The following is a 12,610-nucleotide window of genomic DNA, read 5'->3' on the forward strand; positions in this document are numbered from 1 at the left end:
GAGAGCAATATCGTTGCGCTCTTTTGTCTCGTAGAATGGTGGGGCGGGCACACACACATATGCTGCATATCACATGGATGTGCGCCCGCTTAAAAATCACTCCCCATTGGCCCACCCTTAATTGCCAATAACTTTTTAGGGGTGAGTCTGATCAAAAAGTGCAAGAGGACTTTTCTGCTTAGAATCACCCCCTGATCCTAGGGTGTTCAGATGTACATGTACTTCTGAAACACCCTGTATATCAGCTGTTTATTCCTTCTTCACTACGCTACGTATAATCCTCCAAAAATTTGAGGACAATTAATAATATAATTTCTTATTGACTTATTGACAGTTTTTGTCGTCACTTTGTCATGTAGTCATTCTTATTAATTATATTCAGACGCATGTCTGTACATCTGAGTATTACGATCCTTTAGTAGAGGGCTCCTCTATATATCAAGGAAATGAATATATACGAGAATGATATGTACACTGTGACATGACAAATGTCATGCACTGTCCTCACCTGAACTGACCGCGATTCAAGGGAGGGAAATTAGTATCCGAGCGCAACGAGGAGTAGGATCACCCAGGGCCACTATTTACATAAATATTTTTGGCTTTTTTTTGTTTATTTTCTTTTTCCCCTAATTCTAACGAACGGGGGAAATACCGCTCACTGCGTATGCGCATCGAGCTTCGCGGCGAGGGGAGCACGAGGGGAGCAGTCGAAGAACAGCACTGGAGCGGTCACCGACGAATCACCAACGGACACACCCGAGAACCTGAAGGTACACACAGCGGAAGAGCGGAGGAATTCATGAGCGCCAGCCAGTACGGCTTCTGCACTCGTACCCCCACTGCCTCACCCTCATCATATTGGCGCAAGGCCGCGTGCTAAAAAACAGCGGCCGCAGCATCGAGGGAGCAACGGATTATGTTGCTTCTTGCGCTGAACCACGCGGATCTACAGCACCGTCCATAAGGCCAGTTTGATGGGACCAATAAATGAAACAATGAATGATTTTAATTATTCGAATTCTACGCGGGCATCTTCGCGTAAATTTGGTGGAATGGGGTGGAGGAATGAAATCCGAGGGTGAAGTTTTCGCCGAGGACCTCACTCTTCGTTGAGACATATTTGATAGTACCCGTATTCTTACGCTCTCAGAGCCCAAACTATTATTTAGTCTTTCTGATTTGTTTTTTTTTTTGTGATTATTGTTGGCGCATGCTGGGGTTGGCCCAGCCCTGCCGTTGCCGCCGTTTTCATTGGGGATTATTCATCTAATCTACAAGGTTTACGTGTAACGGTGAACGTTATTTTTTCCGTGAGTGCTCGCGTGGTTTTTGTTTAGTTGTCTCCGTTGTCTCCGTTTGAGGAGAAATTAGATTTTTCCCTACGGCGCGACACGCAGCAGCCATCAGCTGCATTATCATTCTGATTATTATTATTCTTTATTTTTTGTGTGTTGTTTTATCGTTCGCATTAATTACTGTGTTGATTTGTGTGTTAATTTGTGGGAATTGTGGGTCAATGTTTGGTCAATTGCGATAATTTTTATTTTCTTGTCGCCGTGGCTCTCACGTTGTTTGCGTCCGGTGATCCTCGCGTTCGTTGCGTTTTGTACGTCCCAGTATTAAATTGATTATTATTTTGTCTTTCTTGTAACATTACTTTATATCGAGTCATTGGTGCGCGAGTACTTTCTCGAAAGTTTGTAGTCTCACCGAGGAGATAATGAGTATTTGAATATTATTTTTTTTTGTATCGAATCATCGAGAAATCTTTTTTTTATGCGAAATACATTTTGCTCGGACACGCTGGATCTTGTTCTTTGGAGGTCAAATGGACTGGCGCCCTGATTGGCATTTGGTTCCTGTCGAATTTTACCCGTCGTAAGGTTTTCCGGATTGAGAAGTCCATAAGAATTTACAAAATTTATAAAAAACTGTAGTGACACCCAATCGATCGTTATTACCCCCGTTGTGTAATAGCGCTCGACATGATTCCAATCTCCGCCACACTGCTACTTGTATCATTGACGCTACAACCTGATCTAGAACTATTCTCTATCAAATTACAAAAATAGAGTCTGAAGTGAAATGAACGAATGAAATACATAAATATGTGGACCCCTCAAAATTGAAAAATGGAATTAATTCAAAAATGCAATATTTCCAGGCTGAAGGCCCTTGGGCAATAGCTATTTATAAGAATGTATGTGGCTTGCAATAAATAACGTTAAAAGTTAAGATTTAATATTTCCCATATGGTATTTTGAATTTTAAGATTATTTGTCCGTCAATTATTAAAATGGGTTCGAGTTATTTCTAAAGAACTAACAAGAAATACTACGCAGGTGTCCCCCTCCGATTTCGATGAAACTTAAATATGTTATAGGGGACCCAAAACTAAGGGACACGTATTTTTTTTAGCTGCCCATTGGGTTTTAGGGGGTAAAAGTGCTCTCTGAAGTTGACCACCTCTCGGGGTCATTTTTCGATTGCACACATAAGGAAGCTTTTTGAACAACTCTTTCGCAGTGTATCATGAAGGTCATAAGGAATGATGAAAATGCGAATTAGAACCGTTTCCGGGGGGTGAAATATGGAGGATCAACTACCCTTGTGAAAATTCATTTTTCTCATAGAAAAAAACTTTTGATGGAAATAACATGGGATAAATTCCATTTGAAAAAGTAGAAAAAAATACAGAATACCTGTTTTGATTTTTTTTAAATCGCAATTTGAAACTTAAAAAAATCGATTTTTCGTGAATTGCGAAATTCCAAACTTTTTCTTGTACAAAACGAAGCTTACGGCTAATGATGAGGAAACCCATTGGGACAGGATCCAGGAGTGGTGTCGGGGAGGTTAACTATCCATGGGAGGGGGGGGAGGAGGATTTTTTTTAATAAGGGAGAAAAAATATCGATGAGAATTTAACGAAACACATTTCGTTCGAAAGCATGAGACAATTTAAGGCACATTTTAAGGTAAGAAACATCGATTCTTTGAAAAATTATGGGTTTTAAATTGTTTGTTATAATAGACTGATCTTACACGGAATAATAAGTGAAACAATTGAAATAGTCTTCGGGAGTCACTGCGGAGTTTTCCAACTCATTGTCTCGTATCAATCTGTATCTTCTGATCCGTGCCAAGAACTTTGAATCCTGTCTTTACTGAATTTTTTATTTTATGAAAATTTTTTTGAAAATCCTTCTATTCAGAGTTATCCTCCCCATAATAATCTGATAGCACATTCCATGATCCATTGGACATTTCTTAACTTGGCTTTGATTTTTATTTGTTAATTTTTTGCAAAATTTCTATGGGAATTGTGGTTTCCAGAAAAAAATGTTCCTTCTTTCCAGAAACGACCCGACAAAACTTTTTCTTGGTGCAGTTTTTTGCAAAAACATTTGTTTTTGTTTTTGTCTATTTTCTCATGACACCAACAATCATTATCTAAAAAATAAAATGTTTTACTTTCATTATTTTATTCAATGACCGGTATTTGCACTGACGAGCTAACGAACACTGAGTGCTATTAGCGTCCAGCTGAGTGCTATTACCCACAGCAGCCTAGCGGTATTACCGACACCACGTGAATTGAACAAAATTATGAATAGCTATGATTTCGAGAGGAGTGAAAAGTTGAAATTGGTCTCAAATCTCACAAGGATGTGCCGTAAGTAGGATAACAACAATGTAATATGTTAATGTAGGAATTAAAACTGTGAAAACCTTATTTACTGGTCCTCCAATTTTACACTGTAAGGACCTCAAAAATTCCTTGAGATTTTTATATTTACAGGGGTAAATGAAGTGAAATAAAAATAAAATTTTAAGTCCTGCTTTCCATCAATTCATGATGTATTGAAATTTTAGTTTTTCATTCAATGCAATAGAGAATTCAGAAAATTTACAGGTTCTTACAATATCGGGACTGGGTTGCCGATTGTGAATTTGATACTCCTTGATCACTCACATATAATGATGGGTTGTCTTCAATCATGAAGGAAGTGGATTTCTTAGGTCATTCTGTCAGATTTACAAACTGTATAGAATTACCCTCGAACACGGAAATACTCAATTGACGGGGAATGGATAAGCATCCTTAAATTTTGAAATAAATGATTCATCATAATTATAAAATTCAAAAATCCTCATGCTTATCAATCATTAAGACGGTTCAAGCTCGCCCCATTGAAATACATTTGACATAGATTACACAGTCCGACGAAATTTCGACCCTGGCTCGCCCAGAGATGAAATTGCCTGCGATAGAAAGATTAAATTCCGCAAATTCTGAATCCGTCGACAAAATTGCGCTAGGCCTCCTAGTTTTGGTGAAAAAAAAATTAAAGTTTCCAAAAAGACGTAAAATTGTTAAATTCTAAATTCAATAAAAAAATAACGCGTGCACTAATTGGACTGAAATAACATTTGAAGAAATGAGGGAATCGAGATTTGTAAATAGACGGACAGTTTTCTGTAATTGAAACACGGGATAATTTGCAAAAAATTCAGGAAATAGGCATTGAAAATTACATACAACTCTCAAAAAGAATCATTGATCTAAGGTCTGAAGTTGCACCACCCACGTGTGATTTCTAATGTCAAATTTTGAGGGTTATCCACTCAGTTTGAACAGATACAATTCAAAGTCAATTAATTCAATTATGCAACCCATTGTGCAAGCAATTGCTGATCTTGAGGGAATGAGACATCTTGCTGCTCTTGTCGCATTTTCAATGGAGATTTTCCATTGTATCGACATTCTAGTTCTGAGATGTCCTGATGGAATCTCTCTTCATGCTCATCACTCACATCTACTAACCTCTCAGGGAAAGAATTCAGGTGGGAAAAGAGGAAATAAATCTTGAGGGACATGTTGCATCCCATAGCCTTGAGATTCTTCAGCGTCTTCGCTACACGATCTCGATAATCCGGAGGGCGGGAACTTCCGAGAAAATTCTTGCAGACATCTTTGATCGACTCCCATGTATCTCGCTCAATGTCGTTCAGAACTTTCTTGAATTCGCCATCATTGTCCATCAATTTTTTTATTTCAGGGCCCACGAAAATTTCAACTTTTATCTTGGCTTCGCTCAACTTTGGGAAAAATTATTTTAAGTAGGTAAAAGCCTGACCATTTTTATTCAAAGCTTTCACAAAGTTCGCAATCAGTCCTAGTTTGATGTGTAACGGCGGTAAACAAATTTTCTCAGGCTCAGCAAGCGGTTCTTCTACAACATTTTGTTTCCCAATAGTGAAATAATCACGAGTAGGCCAATCACGTTGACACCAATGCCTTGATTTGTCTCGACTATCCCAAAGACATAGAAAGCAACAATTCTTGGTTCAACCCAGCTGCAGTCCCAAGATGAGGTCCACTATCTTCAGGTCTGGCGAGCTGCACCATTTATAATGTTTATACCCAATTTTTTCGAACACATTTCTTTCAAGGTGGTAGAGTAGCCGATGGGTAGTGATGGATAAATATTGCCAATGTGCAGCGAGACTGCATTCAAGCTAGATGTCGATGAGTCGACCAACAGTGGCCATTCGTCCGGGTCGTGTTCTATCCCCATACTGTTCATCAACCCATCAATATCGAAAAAGTAACATAGCTCAGGCGCTTCTTTGAAGAATTGGTGCAAGTGGCACTCATGTTCACGGTATTTTGTGATGAGAACCCTGGATTCACAAAGATCCATCTCTTTCAAGCGCGATGCTAGAAATTCTGAATTCTCTTTAGTCAGCTTCATGTTTTTGATCAAATTGTCTAGACGGTCTTGATTGAAGAAAATTAGTTAATTTCGTCTCTTTGCGCTTGATGGGGGCTCGTAAGTACCATCAATGTGATCTTCGAGGGATTTTCCCGATTTTTCCTCTGTCTGTAGGGCGTGGGGGGGGGGGCAAAACGGACCAAGGGGGCAAAATGGACCGGGGGGCAAAATGGACCCCTAAAAAAAAGTTTTTTTTTCTCATGAATAAAATTTTCCAAAATTCATCACTGAATAGGAGGGGTGAGAGTGATGGAGGAGGAGGTGGTGGTGAAAATTGAGAACAACATCATGGTAAGATAACTTTATCCCAATGAATACGAAATAGTATATTTCGATACGAGTGAGACAGAATTTTCACGAGTGTGAAGTTGGCGGCCCGAGGCGAAGCCGAGGGCTGCCAATCACACGAGCTGAAAATTCCTGTCTCACATGTGTCGAACAATAGTTTTTGACAGTGATGTTACGTTCAGCGAGTGGCGAACTGTGCCTTTTTTCGTTTACTAGTAAACGAAAAGACTTTTCGTTTACGAGTAAACGAAAATGCACTTTTCGACACGAGGTGAACGTAGCAGCAGTGTCAAAAATGTCCACGTTCTAATCAAAAGTCTTGGTGAAATTGGATGGAATGATGATGAATAAGAACAATGATGATGAATAACAATAATAAATAATAACAGTGATGATTAATAAAAATAATAAATAATAACAGTGATGATTAATAACAATAATGAATAATAACAAATATAAAATATGAGGTTAGTAATAAATAACAAAGTTTTAGTCTGATTCTTTGCACTCCTCACAAAAAAAGTACATGTGCCTGGGTGGTAATTTCTTTCAGAACAGCTAGGTGGCAGCACTCCTGATTTTTCGAATTCGAATATTCATCTCCATATTCATCTTCATATTCATCTCCATTAGCCATTATTAATAATCAACAGAGAACTAACAAAGAATACGTGCACTATGACTAATTCAATTGAATAAAAATGGTCAGAAATTATAAACGAACGACAGATAGACAGGACTGGGATGCAGTTTCAATGGCCAAAGGCATAATTGATTATGTGGAAGGTTCATCAGAGTCATTAAACCCACCAGGGTATAAACAAATTGCAGAAAGATATGGATTACCCCCCACAACCTTCAAACGTCGAGTTGAATGTTACAGAAAGAATCCTGATCTTCAATTGGCAGTTGAGAAAGGTAACATTCAACATTTTTCCATATTTCACTCAACAATCATTCTCCAATTTTTTTGAGATAAGAAATGATTTATTTGATTCAGTAGCAAACTGATGTTGGGTTAGGTTTTTGCATTTCCCTCAGAAATGAGTAATTTTAGGAGAAAAAGTGAGAAGACCGTTTTCGTAGCTGAGAGAATTACTCAGAAAAAATAATTTTTGACATTTTATCCTAAAATTTCTCATTATCAACATGATCAAATATCAAGAGTTATGGGCAACATCAACTTGTCCACTTCTCTGCTTCATTCATATTTTTTTTCCATAACTAGCAGGATTGATTTCAATTTTTTAATTTGTTTGATATCTAGGATTAGGAAGTTTGAAGCCAACTTTTTCAAAAACACAAGAAGTTGAAATCTGTCATTATGTGTTGGAGATGGAGAGTAGACTCCATGGATTAACATCCAAAGACTTATGCATACTCGCACATGATTTGGCAGAGAAGAATAACATCCCCCACCGATTCACACATGGTGGAGCTGGCGCAGATTGGCGTCGAGGGTTTATGAAGCGAAACTCTGTCTTATCTCTACGCAAGCCTCAACCTACTTCCCAAGCCAGAGCTAAAGGATTCAATAGAGAGGCTGTGGCAAGATTTATGAGTTTGATAGCAACAATTATAGCGGAGGATAATTTAACTAATAAGGACATTTATAACGTTGATGAATGTGGTATCACCACTGTTCCCAAGCATCAAAGAAAAAAAAAACTTTTTTTTAGGGGTCCATTTTGCCCCCAGGGGTCCGTTTTGCCTCCCGGTCCGTTTTGCCCCCCCCCCTCCCCTACTTCTATAGGAGACTGAGCTGCAGTTCCTGGGATGCCGAGATCAACTACTGGTAAATCCACGGACGATACCTTTGTGTAAGTGATTTTATCCTTATCTTTGCTTGCGTATCGGCGGAAGTCATTCAGGCAAAAATGACAGTCACTCAAGTGATCTCTCAGCTCTCTCCAAATGGCTGGAGTGATGAATGGTGATTTTTTACCGTCAGTAACACATCCTGTGAGTTGTCGATAACAAGATGAGCGACATCGATGAGGAGTCCATGATTTCTCCAAGTTCATCATTGGGCGATTAAAGCATTTTTTGTATGCACCTTTGGCTAAATCCGTAATATTCCTCCACTGTGATCTAGGCATGTACTTGATACAGATGAAGCAGAAAAAATCAGGAGAAATTGTACAATTGCGTGGCATGATTGTGGTTTTTATTGACACGTTAAATGGAAAAACTGCTGTCAATGAACAATTTGAGCTCTCATTTGTTAAATAAAATATGGAATATAAAGTTGAGTGGAGCGTGCAAAGCTGCATCTTGAAATCAATTATTCTACTCTATTTTCATAGATGAAGTTATATAGGAAAAGTGCAGAAAACAATTCTAACAATTGCTGGGTACTCAGAATTCACTGAAGAAGACAAAAATTTTGATGAGATCGGCTGACAAAATTTTCGATAGACAGAAAAAAATTTATTCAATTTTTCATGTTAGATGCACTGAATATGAATTTATTGTGAAGAATTTTCAGTATAAAAAATCTCAATATTCATAAAGAGAATCGATGTATTTATTGAAAAATTTTCGAGGAGTTAGGTGAATTAATCTTGTTCGGGCTCGATGGAGAGGACTTTACTCGAGAATTCGAGATTTTCTAGAGGACTCGGTGGGGGAAAATATGGAGAAGAAGATATAATGCAACTGGTGTCATCATCTTCATTGAGAAGCATCAATTCCTGTGAATAAACGGTGCATCAGGGTTGAGACGTCTCGCCTCCAATTGCACCAAGTTGAATACCCTTTCAGAAATAAAACTGATCAACTTTCTTCATATTGATTGACATGATTCTCATCTCATGCTGATAAAGGCAGTACCTGGACGTAAAGAATGCTATTACCCACCAATTTCTCGCCACATAAGTCCATTCTAGTTGCAATACCTGTTGTGACGAAGCACATTATTCAATTTTTATTATTTTTATACATAATTTTCCCCAACTCACACTGCCCCCTAAAACCGCAAATTATCGCCACCGTTGGTTACCTCTTCCCTCGCTTTTCCCCTCATCGCCCCTCTACCCCCGCCCCTGGACATCGCGAAGACATCAGCCGAAGGAAGACATCAGTTCCGGCCCCACCCGATCAATTGGAGAAGCCATCGCCCCCTGGAAATTCCCCATACTGGACCCCCGAATATTCAACACCTGCAATAATCCCTTGTGAGACATCCCTGGATTGTGGTCATCGTCACCACTAAAAACTGAAGGACATCGACACCTGACGAACCCCCACGAATCGCGAAGGAAAAGAAAAGACCGTCACTCGTGCATTAGCTGCCCCGTGAGTCGCCACGTGCCTCGAAAGTAAGTAGTGAATACAGTAAAATTCGCCCGGAAGTTATTTGGCGGATAAAAAGAGGATTTTTGACACATCAAGCTCATCCCAGCTCTAGTATTAGTGCCCAGGAAACCCCGAGGTGGAAAGGAGGTTCTCCAGGAAAACGCCCTGGTATTTTGAAGGAGTGCAAGGCGCCAGTGGAATTCCCACGTGTTCGCCAGAGTGAAGTTCCTTCGTGAGTACGAGTTACCCCCCTCATTTTCCCTCTTGTCCCCACAATATTACCCTTCATACCCCCCAACGGTGAGCGCACACATTTCTTTTACTCCCTCAGTAAATTATCCGATTTAGTTATCTCTTTCGATTACTTCCCTCGACACAACTAGCTTCTCCCCTTTTATCTACATTAGAGTCATCCCCTTTTTACGTGTACAAAAGTTGCCTGGCCTCCCCCACTCCCCTAGATCTCAAATAAAGGCCTTTTTGACGTCTTCTGACGATCTATCAGTTGTAAAGTTCGGAGAATATATTTCATGATTAAAACTTAACCTCTTATTTGCCCTTTTCTTTCAATTACCCTCTCATCATTTTAAGAGATAATAATAATTGAAATTAGGAAAAGGTCACACTGAATAGCTCATTCTCCCAGAGATCAGGCTGAGTCTTGCCGCGAGCAGCAAGATTCCTCATTGCCTCAAGTTCAGTAATCGCTAGTACAACAGGTTGTATAGTCCAATTGATTGACTTTAAATTAAAACCGTTCAAACTGAGTGTATAACCCTCAAAATTTGACATTAGGAATCATACATGGGTGGTGCAACTTCAGACCTGAGATCAATGATTCTTTCTGAGGGTTAAATGTAATTTTCAATGCCTATTTCCTGAATTTTTTGTAAATTATCCCGTGTTTCAATTACAGAAAACTGTCCGTCAATTTACAAAGCTCAATTTCCTCATTTCTTCAAATTTTATTTCAGTCCAATTGGCGTTAGTTTTTTATTGAATTTACAATTTAACGGTTTTACGTCTTTTTGGGAAGTTTATTTTTTTTCTCCAAAACTAGAAGGCCTAGTGAAATTTAGTCGACGGATTCAGAATCTACGGACTTTAATCTTTCTAACGCGGGTAATTTCATCTCTGGGAGAGCCAGGGTCGAAATTTTGTCGGACTGTGATCTTGATACAAATTAAAAAATCGAAATCAGAAGTTTTGACGAAAACACTTGAGGCTCGTCATTAAGTTGTACTTTATAGCGTGGGACTATTCACATCCGTAATCAAGGTGCCAGTCATGACTACAATCGATGTGTTAGCGACACCTAGTCCTGTAACACGTGACCCCGAAGGATTCCGAATTTATGCGAATCCAACGAAGTCACTAGACGAGAAGAAGTGGAACGACACGGAGAGAGTCGTTACGATTACGGAAGAGCTCAAGTCGTACGGATTTAGATATAGAATAGAAAAAGTGCGGCTGGTCACTTAAAGCGCCCAGAGTCACCTAAAACATACGATCTTTTGTAACTTCCGCCTTAGTTTCGGTCAGTCACACAGCCGCAGCCCTGTGTTTCTCACTAGGCTAATAAGGCTGGTGACAGCCGCTTGTTGTAAGTCCTCTGGTTTCAGGAAAGCCTGGCCCCAGATTTTATAGCGACGGAGTGCTAATAGGGGGCATTCACATAAAATGTGGATGACGCCCTCCTTATCGCCTCCGCACAGTCTGCAGTCTTCTTGTTCTGCAAGTTTCATCTTGAACAGATGAGCTCTGAGAGCTGTATGACCCGTAAGGAGCCCTACTGCTACCCTCAGATCCCCTCTGTGCAACTCCAGAAGCTTTCTGGTCCTAACTCTTAGTTGCCCTCTCATAAGCAGTTTCGCTTGTCTGCAGGTCGCAACTTTCTCCCAACGCCTGACATGATCCCGCTGGAAATGATCTTTAATAAGAGTTTTTCCCACTGCGAAGGGCATGCCAAGCAGGCCGTGTGAGGGCACACTTTCTGTACCCTCCTTGGCCAGCTTATCTGCCTCTTCATTACCCAGAATCCCATGGTGACCTGGCACCCAGGTTACGGTGACCCGGTTGTTTTTACCCAGTGTGTCCAATGCCTGCATGCATTCCCACACCACCTGTGACTCTGTAGTGGGTTTTTCCAGGGCGTGTATCGCCGCCTGGCTGTCACTGCAGATGAATATTTTCATCTTTTTTGTGTCTCTCGCGTTCAGATACTCTGCACACTTAAGTATGCCCAGCATCTCTGCTTGAAAGACGGTTGAATGATGGCCCAGCGGAAAACTCTCTCCGAAGCCATCTTTCAGACGGTAGATGCCTGCCCCAAAACTTTCATTGAAGCCAGAGCCGTCCGTAAACCAGTAGTCCTCTCTTGGTCCTGGTTTACGTTTCGAGTCTAGCCACTCCTGTCTGGGTGGTATACTCGTTCTGAAAGTTTTCCTGATCTGATACTTCCTAGGAATCCTATCCGTCTTACCTATGAAGGGTCGATCATTGATTAGGCTAAGCCTTGTATGGCCTTGGCCCGTCATCTTCCATTCTAGTTGGCACCTTAGTCTATATGCAGTTGTGGTAGCACAACTCACAACCCTAAGGTCGAGGGGTGGGATACTGAGTGCTATTTCTAGCGCCTCAGTAGGTGTCGATTTCATGGCTCCTGTTGCAGCCCTCAGGAAGGTTCCCTGTAGGCTTTTCAACAGGTTCCTTGTTTCCGTCTTACTCACCCTCGGCCACCAGACGACCGCAGCGTATAACAGTCTCGGAAGTAGAACTATTTGGTAGAGCCAGAGCATCATTTTAGGATTGAGTCCCCATGTCCTGCCCACAGCTCTCCTGCATGCCCACATAGAGGCAAACACTTTATTTCTCTGAGTACAGATATGTTCTTTCCAGCTGAGTTTATTATCCAGGAGGACACCCAGATATTTCACTCTGCTGGTGTAGTTAATCTCCGAGCCATTTAGCTTCAGAGGTTGGATCTTTTCCAGTTTATAATTTCTGGTGAAAACCAGGATTGTTGTTTTGGCTGGATTTACCGATAGGCCAGTTACCCTGCACCAGTCCTCAATGATATTGAAGGCTGTTGCCATCAGGTCCCTTAGCACCCTCAGAAATCCGCCTTTCACAACAACTGCCACATCATCGGCGAAACCGATGACGTGGAAGCCGGCCTCACTTAGTTGATTTAGAAGTCCATCTACAACCAGGTTCCATAGCAGGGGCGAGAGAACTCCCCC

The 12,610-nt window shown here is 40.6% G+C and overlaps 1 protein-coding gene across 1 annotated transcript in view; it reads left to right on the forward strand.

The window, feature by feature from the left end:
* LOC114841732 (odorant receptor Or2-like) overlaps nt 1–304 on the forward strand; it is a 12,352-nt gene extending 12,048 nt beyond the window's left edge. The window contains exon 6 of the mRNA XM_029126832.1: nt 238–304. Coding sequence (XP_028982665.1) covers nt 238–304 — 67 coding nt within the window. The remainder of the gene's footprint in view (nt 1–237) is intronic.
* Nucleotides 305–12,610: the final 12,306 nt, after the last annotated feature.

The sequence above is a fragment of the Diachasma alloeum genome, unplaced genomic scaffold, assembly GCF_001412515.2.
Source record: "Diachasma alloeum isolate Michigan unplaced genomic scaffold, Dall2.0 Dall_scaffold_00196, whole genome shotgun sequence".
Taxonomy (NCBI): Eukaryota; Metazoa; Arthropoda; class Insecta; order Hymenoptera; family Braconidae; genus Diachasma; species Diachasma alloeum.